We start from the raw sequence: 20,736 nt of genomic DNA, 5'->3' as shown, positions 1-20,736 counted from the left end.
GATGAAAATACTTGCTTACATTTACTGATGTGAATATTAAGAGTTACAACAAACTCCTCTTTGGACAGAAGATCACATTAGGGTAGCAAAAACAAACAGTTGATGTGGATGAGGATCCAGTATACAGAACCTCACTGCTTTAAGATTCACACAATACAGTCTCTGTGGGACACATGAAGATAAACAACATGTTTTGTGCAAACCTATAACAACAAGCTTCTAGATATTGGGTTCTTAAACAGAATGTGATTAGTAGCAATATAACAAATAATTCAATTATGTCATGTCCGATGATCTATACATTATTTCTGTCTGGGGTTGCCAGTAAGAGTTAATGCCAAGAACTGATCATTTGAAAGACATCCTGCATTTCCTAAAAAATGCCCTGTGTCCCAACAAAAGGGCTATGTACCAACTTATCAACACGCCAAATATTCATCAATTTGTTTACTCTTGGTCCTGTTGTCACTTAATACCATCCTGTGCAACGAAAAACTGTAGGAGTCCATTCCATAACACTATTAATAAATGAATGAATGAAGTCTCTGCATACTAAACAGTGGACCTAAACCAATGCTGGATGTAAACAGTCCCTGGCAAATACCATTATCAGAAACTTAGATTGTAATGGAACTGCCACTACAGGTGGCAGTTTCAGCCCACCTACTTACCTTCTATTCTATTTTCATTGAGAAAAAGAGACAATGAAGTCTTATTGTAATACACAGTAACCACGAATACAAATACAGGGTGTACATAAAATCTAGGAAAACTTTAAAATATTTATTGCACAAGAACCAAACATTGTACAGATATCATACATATGTCATTTTGAAGAGAAACCCTGGAAGTTGTTCCCCCCCTCCCCCACATATACCGCCTCAGCGTAGTTAGGTAATTTGCCAAAAGTCAGTGCTACCGCATCGATGGACCAGCCATGCTACAGAAGGGGACAGCTGTTTCATGAAATGGCATCCCCTATAACCCGATCTCACACTCACTCACTCACACACACACACACACACACACACACACACACACACACACACACACACACATCCATTCGCACATACACAGACACAAGCAGACATATTTAAAGGCGCGAGTGTACACCTGTCCTTTTTTTCCCCTAAGGGAAGTCTTTCCGCTCCCGGGATTGGAATGACTCCTTACCCTCTCCCTTAAAACCCACATCCTTTCATCTTTCCCTCTCCTTCCTGAAGAAGCAACCATCGGTTGCGAAAGCTAGTAATTCTGTGTGTGTGTTTGTGTGTTTTGTTCATGTGCCTGTCTGCCGGCGCTTTCCCGCTTGGTAAGTCTTGGAATCTTTATTTTTAATATATTTTTCCCATGTGGAAGTTTCTTTCTGTTTTATTTACATCGTCATATATATATATATATATATATATAGATTCCAAGACTTACCAAGCGGGAAAGCGCTGGCAGACAGGCACATGAACAAAACACACAAACACACACACAGAATTACAAGCTTTCGCAACTGGCAGTTGCTTCGTCAGGAAGGAAGGAAGGAGAGGGAAAAATGAAAGGGTGTGGGTTTTAAGGGAGAGGGTAAGGAGTCATTCCAATCCCGGGAGCGGAAAGACTTCCCTTAGGGGAAAAAAAGGACAGGTGTACACTCGCACACACACACACACACATATCCATCCGCACATACACAGACACAAGCAGACATATTTAAAGGCAAAGAGTTAAGGGCAGAGATGTCAGTCGAGGCGGAAGTACAGAGGCAAAGAAGTTGTTGAAAGACAGGTGAGGTATGAGCGGCGGCAACTTGAAATTAGCGGAGGTTGAGGCCTGGCGGATATCGAGAAGAGAGGATATACTGAAGGGCGAGTTCCCATCTCCGGAGTTCGGATAGGTTGGTGTTGGTGGGAAGTATCCAGATAACTCGGACGGTGTAACACTGTGCCAAGATGTGCTGGCCGTGCATCAAGGCATGTTTAGCCACAGGGTGATCCTCATTACCAACAAACACTGTCTGCCTGTGTCCATTCATGCGAATGGACAGTTTGTTGCTGGTCATTCCCACATAGAAAGCATCACAGTGCAGGCAGGTCAGTTGGTAAATCACGTGGGTGCTTTCACATGTGGCTCTCCCTTTGATTGTGTACACCTTCCGGGTTACAGGACTGGAGTAGGTGGTGGTGGGAGGGTGCATAGGACAGGTTTTACACCGGGGGCGGTTGCAAGGGTAGGAGCCAGAGGGTAGGGGAGGTGGTTTGGGGATTTCATAGGGATGAACCAAGAGGTTACGAAGGTTAGGTGGACGGCGGAAAGACACTCTTGGTGGAGTGGGGAGGATTTCATGAAGGATGGATCTCATTTCGGGGCAGGATTTTAGGAAGTCGTATCCCTGCTGGAGAGCCACATTCAAGGTCTGATCCAGTCCTGGGAAGTATTCTGTTACAAGTGGGGCACTTTTGGGGTTCTTCTGTGAGAGGTTCTGGGTTTGAGGGGATGAGGAAGTGGCTCTGGTTATCTGCTTCTGTACCAGGTTGGGAGGGTAGTTGCGGGATGCGAAAGCTGTTTTCAGGTTGTTGGTGTAATGGTCGAGGGATTCAGGACTGGAGCAGATTCGTTTGCCACGAAGGCCTAGGCTGTAGGGAAGGGACCGTTTGATATGGAATGGGTGGCAGCTGTCATAATGGAGGTACTGTTGCTTGTTGGTGGGTTTGATGTGGACGGATGTGTGCAGCTGGCCATTGGACAGATGGAGGTCAACATCTAGGAAAGTGGCATGGGATTTGGAGTAGGACCAGCTGAATCTGATGGAACCAAAGGAGTTGAGGTTGGAGAGGAAATTCTGGAGTTGTTCTTCACTGTGAGTCCAGATCATGAAGATGTCATCAATAAATCTGTACCTAACTTTGGGTTGGCAGGCTTGGGTAACCAAGAAGGCTTCCTCTAGGCGACCCATAAATAGGTTGGCATACGAGGGGGCCATCCTGGTACCCATGGCTGTTCCCTTTAATTGTTGGTATGTCTGGCCTTCAAAAGTGAAGAAGTTGTGGGTCAGGATGAAGCTGGCTAAGGTGACGAGGAAAGAGGTTTTAGGTAGGGTGGCAGGTGATCGGCGTGAAAGGAAGTGCTCCATTGCAGCGAGGCCCTGGACGTGCGGGATATTTGTGTATAGGGAAGTGGCATCAATGGTTACCAGGATGGTTTCTGGGGGTAACAGACTGGGTACGGATTCCAGGCGTTCGAGAAATCCCAACCTGGTACAGAAGCAGATAACCAGAGCCACTTCCTCATCCCCTCAAACCCAGAACCTCTCACAGAAGAACCCCAAAAGTGCCCCACTTGTAACAGAATACTTCCCAGGACTGGATCAGACCTTGAATGTGGCTCTCCAGCAGGGATACGACTTCCTAAAATCCTGCCCCGAAATGAGATCCATCCTTCATGAAATCCTCCCCACTCCACCAAGAGTGTCTTTCCGCCGTCCACCTAACCTTCGTAACCTCTTGGTTCATCCCTATGAAATCCCCAAACCACCTCCCCTACCCTCTGGCTCCTACCCTTGCAACCGCCCCCGGTGTAAAACCTGTCCTATGCACCCTCCCACCACCACCTACTCCAGTCCTGTAACCCGGAAGGTGTACACAATCAAAGGGAGAGCCACATGTGAAAGCACCCACGTGATTTACCAACTGACCTGCCTGCACTGTGATGCTTTCTATGTGGGAATGACCAGCAACAAACTGTCCATTCGCATGAATGGACACAGGCAGACAGTGTTTGTTGGTAATGAGGATCACCCTGTGGCTAAACATGCCTTGATGCACGGCCAGCACATCTTGGCACAGTGTTACACCGTCCGAGTTATCTGGATACTTCCCACCAACACCAACCTATCCGAACTCCGGAGATGGGAACTCGCCCTTCAGTATATCCTCTCTTCTCGATATCCGCCAGGCCTCAACCTCCGCTAATTTCAAGTTGCCGCCGCTCATACCTCACCTGTCTTTCAACAACTTCTTTGCCTCTGTACTTCCGCCTCGACTGACATCTCTGCCCTTAACTCTTTGCCTTTAAATATGTCTGCTTGTGTCTGTGTATGTGCGGATGGATATGTGTGTGTGTGTGTGTGCGAGTGTACACCTGTCCTTTTTTTCCCCTAAGGGAAGTCTTTCCGCTCCCGGGATTGGAATGACTCCTTACCCTCTCCCTTAAAACCCACACCCTTTCATTTTTCCCTCTCCTTCCTTCCTTCCTGACGAAGCAACTGCCAGTTGCGAAAGCTTGTAATTCTGTGTGTGTGTTTGTGTGTTTTGTTCATGTGCCTGTCTGCCAGCGCTTTCCCGCTTGGTAAGTCTTGGAATCTTTATTTTTAATATATTTTTCCCATGTGGAAGTTTCTTTCTGTTTTATATATATATATATATATATATATATATATATATATATATATATATATATATATATATATATATATATATATATATATATATATATATTCAGTGTTTCTCCTCATAATGCAATATGTATGACATCTGTATAATGTTTAGTTCTTGTGCATGGACTCTATGTACACCCTGTATTACCTTGCCTGCTGCAACAAGCTCTCATTAACAAACAAAAACAGGAAGATCACATGATATAAATCAGACACAGTCTAACATCAGCAGTCAGTCTGACACAGAGGACTAACCTTACCCTCAAAACTTTATGTTCAAATTTGATTCAATAAGTATAACGATCTCAAGTAAAAGTAGTTTTTGCCACAAAGATGGCGGAAGTCCAATTGAAACGGGTACAAACAGCGAGTCAAATATCTGATGGATCATCTTATCTAAAGTAACAGGCAAATACAACATGAAGTTTCTGTTCTGAATTTCTGTTTCTTTACTTTGAATACTAAATACACTAGAAACGCAAACTCCAGACCGTCTCTTAACAACAACTACAAAATGAAGTAAAACCAAAAATCTTTCTTTTTGTTATGAACTGTTAAGACAGTTAGTACATTTAAACATTTGTATACTCAACTTTGGCAATGCGTGTCTCTCCCACATCAAATCTTGTAAACAATTTAGGAGTAGGACTTTCTTTTGTGTTGAGTCACTGAAACTATCAGAGCAATTCAAACAAAACTTTTGGCCTACATATGATCTTTGACACCAGCTGGCCCTGCACGAGATATGCTGCATCTGCAAAGATAAAAACTCACCAGCCAGTAGTGGCGCAGAGTCATCATTAACTGTGTTCCAACAGTCCAGTGGTTAGATGCATGTGCTGCGCTGTAAACATTTGTGCTGGCTGCTACAGTGTGTCACTGAAGTCTCACATGAACACACCAATTGGGCCAGTAAAACGTGTGCATAACAAAGGTGACAAGGAAAACGTAGAGAAAAATACATTTTCCGTCTCATATTAGTTAAGCACACACATTACCAAACCCGACCAACTGGTCACATAGGACTTGGGCAGCACCCTGTGAAACTTGTCACAATCACGCCAACTGCAGTGCACACTATTCAGCTAACCACTCGGCTCCCAGATCACAGTTACATTGACAAATTTCATGCCTCTACTGTTTGGTGAGCTGTTACCCTTACTGCTAAATTTTAACATTCCATCACAACTTTCTGTACTATATTTGTCTCCCGACTGTCATTGGAGTGGAAAGAAGAATACAAAAACTAAGACATTATTATCTTGTCATATTTTCTGATTCTCTTACACATTATGAAACCACTACTCAATATAGGTTGATGACTGATCTGTGGTTGACAAAGTATATCTTACATAAAATGAGAAAAAGATCCCAGATGTATGACCTAGAACTATAGTTAAAATTTCCCACTGGATCTCTTGATATTCTCTGTTTCTTAGAAGATGTGACTGTTTAGGCATAGTACTGCTACATGTCACATACATAAAAGAAAATTTGTATTCCTGAATCTAGAAAATAAGATAATTTATTAAACAAATGGCTGATAAAGTATTTTTTTTTTAAATTTTGCTTTCAATTTACAGGCATTCTCACGCCTTTTTCCCATGCTTTACATCACATAAGAGTTTAGTTTTAACAAGTTTCACACACAAATACAAAATCCATGCTGAACCTTAGAGAAGGCAGAAATGATTTTTCAGTCTTCAACTGCAGATGATGACTTCTTGTAAAATGTCCACACCACACAATATGCAATCTCTCTCTCTCTCTCTCTCTCTCTCTCTCTCTCTCTCTCTCTCTCTCTCTCAGCAGTACACTAAATGAAAAAAACTGTACCTACCTCATCAGCTGGATCATAGTACTGTTCAAGATATGGATGCGCCAAAGCATCTTCAACTACTATCCGATTGTGTGGATTAAATGTCAACATTTTGTCCAGCAAGTCTAGTGCTTTGGGATCAGCTGTAGGGAATAACTTTGTCCATGGAACTTTTGGCTTAAATGGCAATGACTGAAGGTAACTGCGAGCTTTTTCATTTATGATACATTCAAGGTCTTCATGTGTTGGTGATCCCAAAACTCCCAGGATGTGATTAAGCTGATCTAGATAGTGTTTTCCAGGGAAAATGGGCCTGTTTGATAGCATTTCTGCTAAGATGCAGCCGACAGACCAGATATCAATTGATTTTGTGTAACCCTGTGCAAAAGAATTGGAAATTATCAAACATTTGTACAACAAGTATTTGAAGCATAAATTCCAAAGAGGAAAGAAGTTTGAAAATCTAAAATTGTGGGAAATTGTTGGAAATATTACCATTTAAAATCTAAAAAAAGTTGACACATTATTTAACATTCTAAACAACAGCAAGCAATACTTACCACACACTGGCAAAATATCAACACAGGTGTTACATACAAGATGTTATCAAAAATAATGGGAATTTTTTAAAATTTTTGTAGGTGTTACACATCCAGTTCTCAATTTTTTGTTATTCTGTTATTACACAGATTCCTGATGTATGTTTGCATTTTCAGCTGTTGTGAGTATTTAGTTTATTGTTAACAGTCAAAATGGTTATACATATTTTTGAGCGCTCTGCAAATTTTTACTTCTGAAAAAGGTAGATCAAAGAATTTGCATTACTGACAACACTGTGGAAGAATAAAGAAAATGGTTAAGGAAAACAGCCTAATCACCATCAGACAGGTTGCTGCTGATGTCAGCATGTCCTTTGCCTGGGACCAAACAATTGTTTAGATGTTTTGGGCACGAAACACAGCAAGAAAGTTTGTTCTGAAACTGCTGAATTTCACCCAAAAACGACAGCCCATAGATATCGCTCAGAAATTTTTGAATGAAGTTTACCTTGATTCAAAACTAGTAAAGGTTACAACAGGTGACAAAACATGAGTACAAGGGTACGACGTCAGAACCAAGGCCCAATTGTAAATTGTACCAAGAAAAACTGCCTAAAAGGCAAAGACCGGGGGGGGGGGGGGGGGGGGGGGGGGGTGAAAGTTCTTTTCATTGTTGTCTTCGATTACAATGAGATAGTGCATCATGAGCTCCTGCTTTATGGTCGTGTGGTCAATAAGGAATATTACTTGGAAGTTACACTCTATTTGCATGAAACTATCGGAAAGCAACAACCAAAACTGTGGAAATTGCATCACAATAATGCTTCCACTCACATCTCAAAGCCTGTCCATAAAAATAAATAAAATCGTTATGTTTCCACAGCTACTGTATTCACCGGACATGAACCCTTGCAACTTCTTTCTGTTCCCAAGGCTGAAGAGAACCATGAAAGGATGTCGTTTTGCCACCATTGATGAAAGTAAAACAGCACTGCTGAAGGAGCAGAAGACCATAACAAAAAGTGAGTTTCAGAAGTGCTTCCAAGACTGGAAAAAGCACTGACACAATCGTATAACATCAGAGGGAGACGACTTTGAAGAGCATAAAGCTGATGCTCATGAATAAATGAAAGATTCTTTAAGAAAAACAAACATTCCCTTTACTTTTTGATCACATCTAGTATGTTAACTGCTCTGTAATCTACAAAGATTTAAAGACACAATTTTAAATGTAAGAGATACTAAAGTTAAATTTCCATTCAAAACATTCCGTTTTTAAATGGAAGATTGAAAGAAAACATTTTTCTGTTAAATTCTCTGGCAGATAAATCGGTGGCTGCACAATCTACAATTTTTCTCTACATTCCCCACAGCTGCTTAACTCTTTACTTATACTTACTTCATTAATGAAATTATTACATGTTTAAAGATATGACAACTCCTTTGTAATGATTATTTTTCTGCAGCATTGGTTGTTATGTCTAACACTGCTGATTAGTATGTGATTATTATCTGTCTAAAGTTAGTGGCTGAATCCATTAATTAAATTGGAGATTCTTCCCCCACTCCATCCCCTCTTTTTCTATAAACCATATTTTGATTGTTTTTGCTGGGACTTCATATCAATACCAAATAGTAAAGTTATACTTAATTTAAACATTACTGACAATAAACAGGAGTTAAATGTGAAGTGATCTGTAGCTTTGTGTCTGAAATTGGTTTAAAGAAATTTCTAAGCTGCATAGAAATCTTCTGAAAAAATGGAATCATTTGATTTGGTAATCAATGCCAATAGGCAGGGTCATTAGGAATGAATGACAGAATCAGCAATATAAAAATTTATAGAATTTGAGTACAGCAGAGTCCCATTAATCCGAACTAACTGAGACCAGATTACCAATTTGTTTGGATTAGCCGGCGTTACTGTGACAAGTTTCTAGAATTAAGTGAACCAAGCAGATACGTGGGTACACAATGGGAACAAGTGTGGGAACAATGGCTCACTATCACTCCCTGCCCTTGTTGTTGTGCATTGTTGAGACCTTTGTAGTGTCTGAGGTCAGTGCACTGCCAGTCGGCTCGCAAAGTGCTTGGTTATGTTAATTATCAGTCACTGGCACATGTAACAGATGTATTGTATTTGTTCAGGTGTAGTGGTATATTTATTTTCGTTGTGAGTAAACGGAAACATACAATGTTAACCCTCAAAGAAAAACAGAATGCTTTGAAGTGTATAGACAATGGTGAAAATGTAAACTAGCAGTGGAACTGGGTGTTGGTAAAGCAACCATTTGTGGTTGGAAGAATAACCGAGTGAAGCTTGAACAGCCCCGTGCAACGTCTTCAGGAAACACACACTAAATCTGGCAGACTTTTGAAAAGTCCCAGTATGATAAAGTGGATGAAGGCCTTTTCCTTGGGCTTATGCAGGAAAGAGGAAGGGGAACTCCTTTGAGGAGCACTGGTTCAAGAGAAGGCTGTTTACCTGAAAAACTTAATGAAAGGTGATGAGTGTTTTTAGTGCGAGTACGGGTTGGTTGGACAGATTCATGTAAAGTCATGGAATCCGTCAGCTAACAATTGCTGGAGAGACGGTTTCTTCTGTCTGTGATGCAACAAAGAAATACTTGGGTGAGAGTGAAAGAAAAAATGATAAGAGAGGAAAAGTATTCTACCCAACAAATTTATAATGCTGACGAGACTGGCTTTAATTTTAGGGGATTGTCAACAAAAAGCCTGGCATGAAAAACATACAAGACCATGCTCCTGGTTTTAAAATGTGTGAAGATCATGTGACTTTATTAGTGTGCAGCAACAGTGCTGATAATCACAAGCTGTCTTTAATGCTAATTGGGAAATCTGCTAGGCCCCGAGCTTTTAAAAACTGCAACATGAAGTCCCTGCCAGTATATTATTGAAACCAGAAAAAAGCATGGATGGATGGTAAGCTGTTCAAAGAATGGTTTCACTGCCAGTTTGTTCCCTCTGTTCGGTGGTTTTCTAAGGAAAATCATTTGTCTCCCCGTGCTCCTTTTGATTGATAATGCATCATCTCGCCCCAGCACTGAGGAATAATGTGATGAAGAAATTGTGGCAAAGTTTTTGCCGCCAAATGTTACACTACTTCTACAGCCGATGGACCAGGGTGTACGGCAAACATTAAAACATTTTCAGAAAACAATTTTTAAGAATGCTGATCCAAGATGATAGCATTCCTTTAGTGGACAAAATAAAAAATACCAATGTGAAGGATGTTGTTTATTGAGCTGCTGAGGCATGGCAGAATATTTCAGAAAATACTCTGAGAAAATCGTGGAGAAAACTGTATACATCTCTTGAATTTCAGGACAACCTAGCTGAAAATGAAGAGGAAAATGTACTACAAATGATACAGACTATCAATGGACGTGAAGAAGCTAGTGAAGGAGACATAGATGAAAGGATGGCAGCGGATGGGGCATGTGTGGAGAACCTGATTAATGCTGATTTAGTTCACGACCAGGAAGAAGTGGACTGCTGTGATGGAAGTCACAATGAGCCTGAAAGCGCCAAAGGAGAGCTGGTGCCACATAGTGACTCATCAGAAGCCCTTGACCTTGCGCTACATTATTTGGAAAAGTAGAGATAAAACATCCGCTGTATTATAGTAAGTTTGACAGCTTTTCTTTCATTGTTATGCACTATTTAAATCTAATGTTTTCTTGCCAAATTTTTCTAATACATGTTTACTGTACTGTGTAAATTAAAATAGTATGTGTGTACAGCAGTTTACCATACAGTTCTCCATACTTAGACTAACATTTTTCATGTTCGGATTAACCAAACGTTTGGATTACTGGGGTTCAGATTAGCGGGACTCGGCTGTAGGAAGTTTTTAAAATCACATACCTTCGAATTAAGCATTATTTCAGGTGCTCTATACCACCGTGTAGCTACATATTCAGTAAGAAATCCTGTGTGGTCATGATCAGGATCAGCTACCCTTGCCAATCCAAAGTCGCATATCTGAAAAAAAAAAAAAAATAAATAATAAATAAAATAAAATAACTTTTATTTTCTACATCAACAAATCATTGAAGAAATTAGTGTCTACTGGAAGTAAAATGTGTGGCTACATTTATAGAAAAGGGCTTGACAGTGTTGACTGGACAACTCTCTGAAATTATAAAGGCAGCAGGGATTAAATACAGGGAGAAAAGGCAATCTAAAACTTGTCCAGAAACTACACTCCAGTTATAAGAGTCACAGGATATGAGAGGGTTGAAGTCGTTGAGAAGGGAGTGACACGGGGTAGAAACCAATTCCCTGTGTTATTCCATTTGTACACAGAACAAGCAATAAATGAAACAAAGGATACACCTGTAAAAGAACTGAAGGCCACAAAGAAAAAATAAATGCTTTAAGATTTGCCAATGACACTGTAGTTCTGAAACTTCCAGACAGGTTAAAACTGTGTGCCGGACCGAGAGTCGAGCTCTGGACCTTTGCCTTTCACAGGAAATTGCTCTACTATCTGAGCTACCAAAGCACAACAGAGCTACCCAAGCACAACACACAACCCATCCTCACAGCTTCAATCCTGCCAGTACCTCGTCTCCTACCTTCTAAACTTCACAGAAGCTCTTCTGCGAACCTAGCACTCCTGGAAGAAAGGAAGTGCTTGGGTAACTCAGTTGGTAGAGCACTTGCTCACGAAAGGCAAAGGTCCCGAGTTCGAGTCTCGGTTCAGCACACAGTTTTAATCTGTTAGGAAGTTTCATATCAGTGCACACTCCACAGCAGAGTGAAAATCTCATCCTGGACACTGTAGTACTGTTAGAGGTGGTAAAGAATACAGAAAATCAGTTACTCAGAACGAATTCTGTCTTGAATTCAGATTTTAAGTTGAACATCAACAAAAGTAACAGGTTGTAGCTGAATAAAATAACGTGATGCAGAGTGAACTAAATCTCAAAATTAAAAAGTATTTTTTAAAAGAAGTTGTAAGGAGCGTAGCCTTATTCGGAAACAAGATGTGGATGATAAGAAGTACAGAAAAGAGGAGAGTAGAAGTTTTTGAAACCTGGTGTTACAGGAGAATGCTTTCGATTATATAGGATTAGACAGGAAGATCATTAGGTAATGAAGAAGAATCAGAGTTGAGAAAAAAGAGAAAAGAAATTTTTGGAACTACATAACTAACAAATAGAGACAAGTTGACAGGACACATCCTGAGCCATAAGGAAATAGTTAATTTGGTAGTGAAGGGAAGCGCAAGGATTAATAATTGCAGAATGAAGGCAACAACCAGGTTCAAGTGGATGTGGGGTGCTGTAGTAACACACTGTTGAAGAGGGTAACACAGCTGTATCAAACCTAAACACCAGCCATAAACAAGAAGATACAGTTTCAGGAACAATAAGGTTCATTCTGCACTTATTACTCTGAACAGTTGTTATTAACGACATTTCTGAAATATTCTATCAACATGAAAGTAGACCGATTATATAAAATGCAAAATGTGATAAAATAGAATAAGCTCTTGGATTATTCATTACAAATTAGATAACAGAAAAAAATTAATGCAACAGTTTGAGAAAATGTGACTTTGTGATTTATGAGCTTGTTAGAGGGGTCTGAAATTTGTGCAAGTAATAGCAAACAATGGAGAGGCCACTGTGCACAAAGGATTCATGTATCTGTGCAAATTAAGGAGAATCCACACCAATGCAGCCTGTAAACTTGAATATCAAAGTAGTTTTTGTTTGGACCGAATAACAAACTTTTAACTGAAATGTTTTCATTTTAGCATTCGACAATTCTCACAGCAAGTTATGCCTTACAGTATTTTAATTTAAACAATTGGATGGATCAGTTCACGTGCTGCTTTTCACAGACATGGTTGTTCTGCTCAAATAAAGTTACTACCCAAATAAACTTCCAAGTCTATTAATGTTCTAAAAAGGAACACAATGTTAGGTACAGTGTAACAGTGCTCATGCTTACAGACATTAAAGTTTCACAAACTTTATTAGAGCTAAATTCATTCAATTAATACTGCCACTTATTTGGAACAATTCTAAGTCGAACATTTGTGCAACACTGTTCAACAGCGCATTTCTGAACTGCTGCAAAAATAAACTGAAGCCCTCCACCAATGCAGAATGTCACTCACAATACTGCCTAAGTGCCCTGAAGACATGTTCCCTCTCATAAACAGATTCTAACAATAACTACTACTACTAGTAGTAGTAGTAGTAGTAGTAGTAGTAGTAGTAGCAGTCCATCTCTTTTTACAAGAATATAGGACACGTCGAAGTATTGCTATGTGTAGACCAATTTAAAATAAGCTAATTCACACACACACACACACACACACACACACACACACACACACTTACAGACTTCTAGTTAGATACAATCATTAGATTTACTCATGGTATAAAATATTTTTTTTTTTTTTTTACAAATAACTTATTAAATAATGTAATGCGACGTTGTTCACTCACATCTCAATGCAAACACTCTACACACATTGTTTCGTAACACTTTTTCGTAACACTTCACTCATAATGGAAGAGCATGTAGATGAGGATGAAATGGGAGATATGATACTGCGAAGAATTTGACAGAGCACTGAAAGATCTAAATCGAAACAAGGGCCCAGGAGTAGACAACATTCCATTAGAACTACTGAAGTCATGGCTGCAAAATACTAACACGAATTCTTTACAGAGGAATCGAAAAATTGGTAAAAGCCAACCTTGGGGAAGATCAGTTGGGATTCCATAGAAATACTGGAACACATGAGGCAATAGTGGCCCTACAACTCATCTTAGAAGACAGATTAAGGAAAGGCAAACTTACGTTTGTAGGATTTGCAGACTTAGAAAAAGTCTTTTGACAATGTTAACTGGAATAATTTCTTTCAAATTCTGAAGGTGGCAGGGGTAAAATACAGGGAGTGAAAGGCTATTTACAATTTGTACAGAAAGCAGATGGGAGTTACAAGAGTCGACGGGCATGAAAGGGAAGCAGTGGTTGGGAAGGGAGTGTGACAGGGTTGTAGCCTATCCCCAATGTTATTCAATCCATATACTGAGCAAGCAGTTAAGGGAAAAAAAGAAAAATTCAGATTAGGGATTAAAATCCATGGAGCAGAAATAAAAACTTTAAGGTTCGCTGATGACACTGTAATTCTGTCATACAGCAAATGACCTGGAAGAGCAGTTGAACGGAATTGAAAGTGTCTTGAAAAGAGGATGTAATATGATCATCAACAAAAGCAAAATGAGGATAATGGAATGTAGCAGAATTAGATTAGGAAATGAGACACTTAAAAGTAGTAGATGAGTTTTGCTATTTGGGGAAGAAAATAACTGGTGATGGTCAAAGTAGAGAGGCTATAAAATGAAGACTGGCAATGGCAAGGAAAACACTTCTGCAGAAGAGAAATTTGTTAACATCGAGCATATATTAAAATGTCAGGAAGTCGTTTCTGAAAGTAAGTGTGTGAAGTGTAGCCTTGTATGGAAGTGAAACATGGACGATAAACAGTTTAGACAAGAAGAGAATAGAAGCTTTCAAAATATGGTGCTACAGAAGAATGCTGAAGATTAGATGGGTTGATCATATAGTTAATGAGGAGGTATTGAGTAGAATTGGGGAGAAGAGGAGCTTGTGTCACAACTTGACCAGAAGAAGGGATCAGTTGGTAGGACATGTTAAGAGGCATCAAGGGATCACCAATTTATTATTTGAGTGCAGTGTGGAAGGTAAAAATCATAGGGGGGAGACCAAGAGATGAATACACTAAGCAGAGTCAGAAGGATGTAGGTTGCAGTAGGTACTGGATGGTGATGAAGCTTGCACAGAATGAGTAGCATGGAAAGCTGCATCAAACCAGTCTCTGGACTGAAGACCACAACAACAACAACAACAACAAGTGACTAGAAAGTGTATTCACATGGTCCAGTTAAAATCCACAGTGTTTTGAATGGATCTTTACAATGAGTTTGACTACTATTTTTGGTTATTATTCTTATGGCTCTTTTCTGGACTTTGAAAATTGTGTTCATATTTTGTGCATTTGTTCCCCAAGACAGAATGTTATAGCTAAGAACTGAGTGTACATATGAGTAGTACATAATTAAAAAGACACTGCATGTTACACACTGATGATAGAATTCTAAGGGCATAATATGGAGATGACACTCTGTTTGTAAGTACTTTTGTGTGTTCACACCACTTCAACTGAGAATCAATATTCATTCCTAGAAATTTTGCATTTATTACACAGTCTATAAAGGTGCCATCTATATTTAATTTAACATTGCCATTTTCCCTCTTCGAACTGAAATTCATGGCATTAGTTTTTTTTCTTTTTTTTTTATGTTCAACGTCACTTTACTGCTTATTGACCAACTTCCTTGAGAGTTTCATTTGCTTTCTCTGTGAGGAGTTCTCGTTTTCTCAGTGACTATAATATTGCTGTCATCAGTGAAGAGAATTTTCTGACCATGATTAACACTTCTGGGAAAGTCATTGATGGACATCAGGAATAGTATTGTCCTTCTGCTAGGTATGATCAAAACCAGTCATTAGTACCCCGTATTTCTAATGTTTCAAATGCATTTAATAGAATCTTGTGGTCGACTGTATCTAAGGCTTCAGAAAGATCCAAAAATATACCTGTGACACACTCATCTTCAAGTACAACTTTTGTGAATTCCACTGTAGCTGACCCCATACTTTTGCCACTTCAGAAACCAAACTGTGATTCACTTAAAGGATGAATTTATTCATGTAATTCATTAATCTGCCTTTCATAATTGCTTCTATTATTTTTGAGAATGGTGACAGCAGGGAAATGCGACAGTAACCTTTCTTAAGCAAAGATACAACTCTTGCCAGTTTTAACTGCTCTGGGAATGTCCCGGATGTGATGGATTCATTTATTATATTTGTTAAAGGGCATATATAATCTCTATGCATTGCTTCAGTACACACATTTGTACCACATCTAAGCCTACTGACTTTTTATTTTTTAGCTTTTGAACAGTTTTATTGACTTTATTCTATGTGGTTGAAAGTAACATCATTGTATTTAGTGCAACATTATTTACAGGTGTTATATTTGCTTTGGGGAATTTTTGCTGTAACTTCTCTGCAATACTTGAAAAAATGCTCATTTACATAGCTTGCTAAGTGTTGTGGATCATTTATTACCTTATCCCCCTCCCTTACCAATGTTAATATGCAATTTTTTGCCTCTCCCTGTTTCCTTTTTTATAAGATCCCAGACTGCTTTGCTTTTATTCTTAGCATTATATATTATTTTGTCATTAAATGACTTTTTTGCAGCAATCAGCACCTTCCTATAGATCTTTTTGTATCTATGATAGAAAATTAAAAATTCTGGATCACTGTAACTCTTTTTCATGGAACTGAGGGTAATTAAGTGTTTGGGAGGACTTCTTAGTACCTGCTGTTGTCCATCTGTTTTTTTGTGTGATGTTGATACAGACATTCACACTTCTGGAAATGCCTTTTTGAAGTTCAATTTAAATAATGTGGAGAATTTACAGAATTTGTTATTCACATTGGTTTCCTTATAGACTTCATCCCAGCTATGTTTTGCAAGTTCTTTTGAAAAATCTTTTACTTTGATTTCTGACAGATGTCGTTTGTAGACTCGTATTTGAGGGGCTGATTCGATGGCTGATTTCACTGTTGTCATTTGGCAGCAATGTTCTGATAGTCCAAGATCTTTTACGGCCACATCACAGGGTCAATTACTGAAGCAGTCATTATAGTAACCCTTGTTGCACTATTGACCAATAGAGACATGCCAAAACTTTGAAGGATATTTATGAGGGTGCTGCTGGATTCATTTACGACATTAGTGTTGCTGTTAATGTTCTCACAGAGAATTATGTTGACTTTTGTACTTGAGACTTTATCTAGAACTTCTGTTAATTTATTAAAAAAAGTGTCCACACTACCACTGGGAGATTTATACACACACAAAATGATTAATTTCTTGGTGATATCAAGTCCTGTTAATTCAATAGCTGAAGCACTGTTAATTCAATAGCTGATATTTCAAAGTGTTTGTCTTCACTTACTGTAGTAAGGTCATGTCTTGATTGAACTGTGCTCCTTTTCTGATATAAATGCATGATCCTCCACCCCTTGAAGCAGTTCTGCAGTAAGAGTTTGCCATTTCATACAATGATAATACTATATGTTGGATTTCTGTGTTTCTACACCAGTGCTCAAGTAACACCAACTACTGTGCAGTTCAAAGATTCAAGCTAAACTTCTAATAGCTGTATTTGATTTTTTATTGACTGCATGTTTTGATAGAGGATTGTTAAGATAGAGAAATGCCCCATGTTATTCTTTCCAATTGTGTGTTTTTCTTTGTGACATCTGGTATGTGTGATACATGAAATGTTCAAAAAGGGGTCTTGTGAGTGGTTGTTTCAGTATTTTTTAAACAGCCAGAGATACTCTAGGCAGGAGAACCTGTTGTCTGGATTTATTCTAAAAAGACCTACTTCTCCTACCCATGGCAACAGGTATTTGACCAAATGTGGCCCGAGACCCACGCCTCATACTGTCATGAATCAGCTGCACCAATCTTCCCTTACCAGTCCTGTTTACGTGCAGGCCATGTCTAGTGAATCCCCATCTGCTGATAGTCCTGACAGGCACCAGAGAAACGTGAGCAAAATTGGCTGTCCTCAGAGCCATCCCTAACCCCACACTGATTCGCCTCACAGCTACATCAAGGAGTGGCCGATCAAGACGCTGGAACAGCTCAACAAAGTTTATGTTGGTGCCTTGAGTCATATGCCCCATCCCTGTCCAAACTGTTGCCCGCCCCACCCACTATCACTACATAGTCCTCTTTTGTAAAGTCCTTACATAAAGAACCTGTCACATGACTTAACCCTGCATTTGGCTTGAAGATACATCTACATCTAAATTTACATTTATACTCCGCAAGCCACCCAACAGTGTGTGCCACTGTCATTACCTCCATTTCCTGTTCCAGTCACATGTGGTTCGCGGGAAGAACGCCTGCCGGAAAGCCTCGGTGCGCACTTGTATCTCTCTAATTTTACATTCGTCATCTCCTCGGGAGGTATAAGTAGGGGGAAACAATATATTCGATACCTCATCCAGAAACTCACCCTCTCGTAACCTAGACAGCAAGCTACACCATGATGCAGAGCGCCTCTCTTGCAGAGTCTGCCACTTGAGTTTGCTAAACATCTCAGTAAAGCTATCACGGTTACCCAATAAACCTGTGACGAAACACGCCACTCTTCTTTGGATCTTCTCTATCTCCTCCGTCAACCCATTCTGGTATGGATCCCACAATGATGAACAATACTCAAGTATAGGCCGAACGAGTGTTTTGTAAGCCACCTCCTTTGTTGATGGACTACATTTTCTAAGGACTCCCCCAATGAATCTCAACCTTGTACCTGCCTTACCAACAATTAATTTTATATGATCATTCCACTTCAAATCATTTTGCACGCATCCTCCCAGATATTTTACAGAAGTAACTGCTACCAGTGTTTGTTCCGCTATCATATAATCGTACAATAAAGGATCCTTCGTTCTATGTACTCGCAATACATTACATTTGTCTATGTTAAGGGTCAGTTGCCACTCCCTGCACCAAGTGCCTATCTGCTGCAGATCTTCCTGCATTTCGCTACAATTTTCTAATGCTGCAACTTCTCTGTATACTACAGCAACATACGCGAAAAGACGCATGGAACTTCCGACACTATCTACTAGGTCATTTATACATGTTGTGAAAAGCAATGGTCCCTTAACACTCCCTTGTGGCAGGCCAGAGGTTACTTTTACGTCTGTAGACGTCTCTCCATTGAGAACAACATGCTGTGTTCTGTTTGCTAAAAACTCTTCAATCCAGACGCACAGCTGGTCTGATATTCCATAGGCTCTTACTTTCTTTATCAAGCGACAGTGCAGAACTGTATCGAAAGCCTTCCGGAAGTCAAAGAAAATAGCATCTACCTGGGAGCCTGTATCTAATATTTTCTGGGTCTCATGAACAAATAAAGCGAGTTGGGTCTCACACGATTGCTGTTTCCAGAATTCATAATGATTCCTACAGAGTAGATTCTGGGTTTCCAGAAACGACATGATACACAAGCAAAAAACATGTTCTAAAATTCTACAACAGAGCAAGTCAGAGATATAGGTCTATAGTTTTGCGCATCTGCTCGACGACCCTTCTTGAAGACTGAGACTACCTGTGCTCTTTTCCAATCATTTGGAACCTTCCGTTCCTCTAGACACTTGCGGTACACGGCTGTTAGAAGAGGAGCAAGTTCTTACGCATACTCTGTGTAGAATCAAATTGGTATCCTGTCAGGTCCAGGGGACTTTTCTCTGTTGAGTGATCCCAGTTGCTTTTCTATTCCTTGGACACTTACTTTGATGTCAGCCAGTTTTTCATTTGTGCGAGGATTTAGAGAAGAAACTGTAGTACGGTCTTCCTCTGTGAAACAGCTTTGGAAAAAGGTGTTTAGTATTTCAGCTACTGGTGGCCTGGTACACTTCCCCTAAGCTTTACTGTAACTGAGGGCCTACACCTCACCCATGGCTACTACCTAGCAGCAGCAGCACTTTCTTCTTCCTAACATTTTGTATATTCCTAGGCTTCTTGGCCTCGGTCGAAATGTGCTACACATTTCTTGCTCCTCCTCCTACCTGAGGGCCTGAGGCTCTTAGGCTCTTTGTTGTGAATATTCTAAGTTCAGCAGAATCAGGCTCCCTAAGTCCACGAGCCTCTACACCCAAACACAAACACCCCCATGCAGAGTGGTGCATGAACAGGAAGACCATGAGCACTTCTGTGTGGTTCCTCAAACAACTGATCATCTCACCACCACTGATTCTCATGAAGTCATCTTGGCAAAATTATAAAAAAGGGTGAGCATTCAAAATTTGCACACACTTAATGTAAGTGGTACATTTCAGACGTTGCTCATTTAAACATTGGGCGTTCCAAGATCTCGTGTACAGGTAGTGCTCATTAAAAGCAAAATGCTGATGCTCAGGAACCTATAAGATTCATCTTAGTGGTCAGGTGGCCTACTGAATATGTTCCCACACTCAAAAATGTAACATACATAGTATTTGTGCTTGCCTGCTGTTGCAGGCCTGATCACGTACATATACTCTGCAGACCTTCTAAATTCCTCATGAACCTGTACATGAATGAAGTCGTTTGCCAAGCACCAATTAATATGAAATTTGGTAGTGCATTTCAGAATGATAATAGTTAGCTGTTTTACAAGCCTCAGTTTCACATTTGAGGTAATTTCTGGAATATTTTAAATTACCTAAAAACTAAAATAAATTAACTTCTCATCGCAATCAACATTCAGGCACTTCAATATGTTTTTTGTAAAATCATTGTAATATGACAAACCCAGTACTTAACCACCAAAATAGTTAACTATATTTAGTTAGTAAAATCAAAAAGTTCTTAACTTCCAAATAATAATTATCTTTTGATATTATTGTTTTGATCTGTCAGAGTGAGAGAAGGAGTGAATGCAGCATATACCGTATTTACTCGAATCTAAGCTGCAGTTTTTTTCCTGTTTCTGTAATCCAAAAAACCACCTACGGCTTAGAATCGAGTTCAAAGTAAGCGGAAGTTCTGAAAAATGTTGGTAGGTGTCGCCACAACTAACTTGTGCTGTCAAATATATGTAGCGCAACACAGGTATGCTTTGCAGGCACAAAGATAAATACTGGTGCCAAATCCTCTGTGTCAGTAAATAAATTAAAAGAAAAGGTAGAAGAACGTAAACATTATGCCGTGTATTCTTTTGTGTTTGCTGCTACCTCATTTAAATCCTGTCTACCTAATAAACTATGAAACTAGAGAGAGACAACAGCAAACGCGGAAGAATATA

At 39.6% G+C, this 20,736-nt stretch overlaps 1 protein-coding gene across 1 annotated transcript in view; it reads right to left on the bottom strand.

Annotated features, from left to right (window-relative positions):
* Positions 1 to 20,736, bottom strand: part of LOC126282363 (mitogen-activated protein kinase 1) — a 358,007-nt gene that overhangs the window by 11,352 nt on the left and 325,919 nt on the right. The window contains exons 5-6 of the mRNA XM_049982024.1: positions 10,667 to 10,783; positions 6,261 to 6,617 (exon numbers count right to left, since the gene is read on the bottom strand). Coding sequence (XP_049837981.1) covers positions 6,261 to 6,617; positions 10,667 to 10,783 — 474 coding nt within the window. The remainder of the gene's footprint in view (positions 1 to 6,260; positions 6,618 to 10,666; positions 10,784 to 20,736) is intronic.

This window comes from Schistocerca gregaria, chromosome 1 (genome assembly GCF_023897955.1).
Source record: "Schistocerca gregaria isolate iqSchGreg1 chromosome 1, iqSchGreg1.2, whole genome shotgun sequence".
Classification (NCBI taxonomy): Eukaryota; Metazoa; Arthropoda; class Insecta; order Orthoptera; family Acrididae; genus Schistocerca; species Schistocerca gregaria.
Note: the sequence above shows the minus strand (reverse complement) of the source record. Positions and strands in the feature narration are given on the sequence as shown.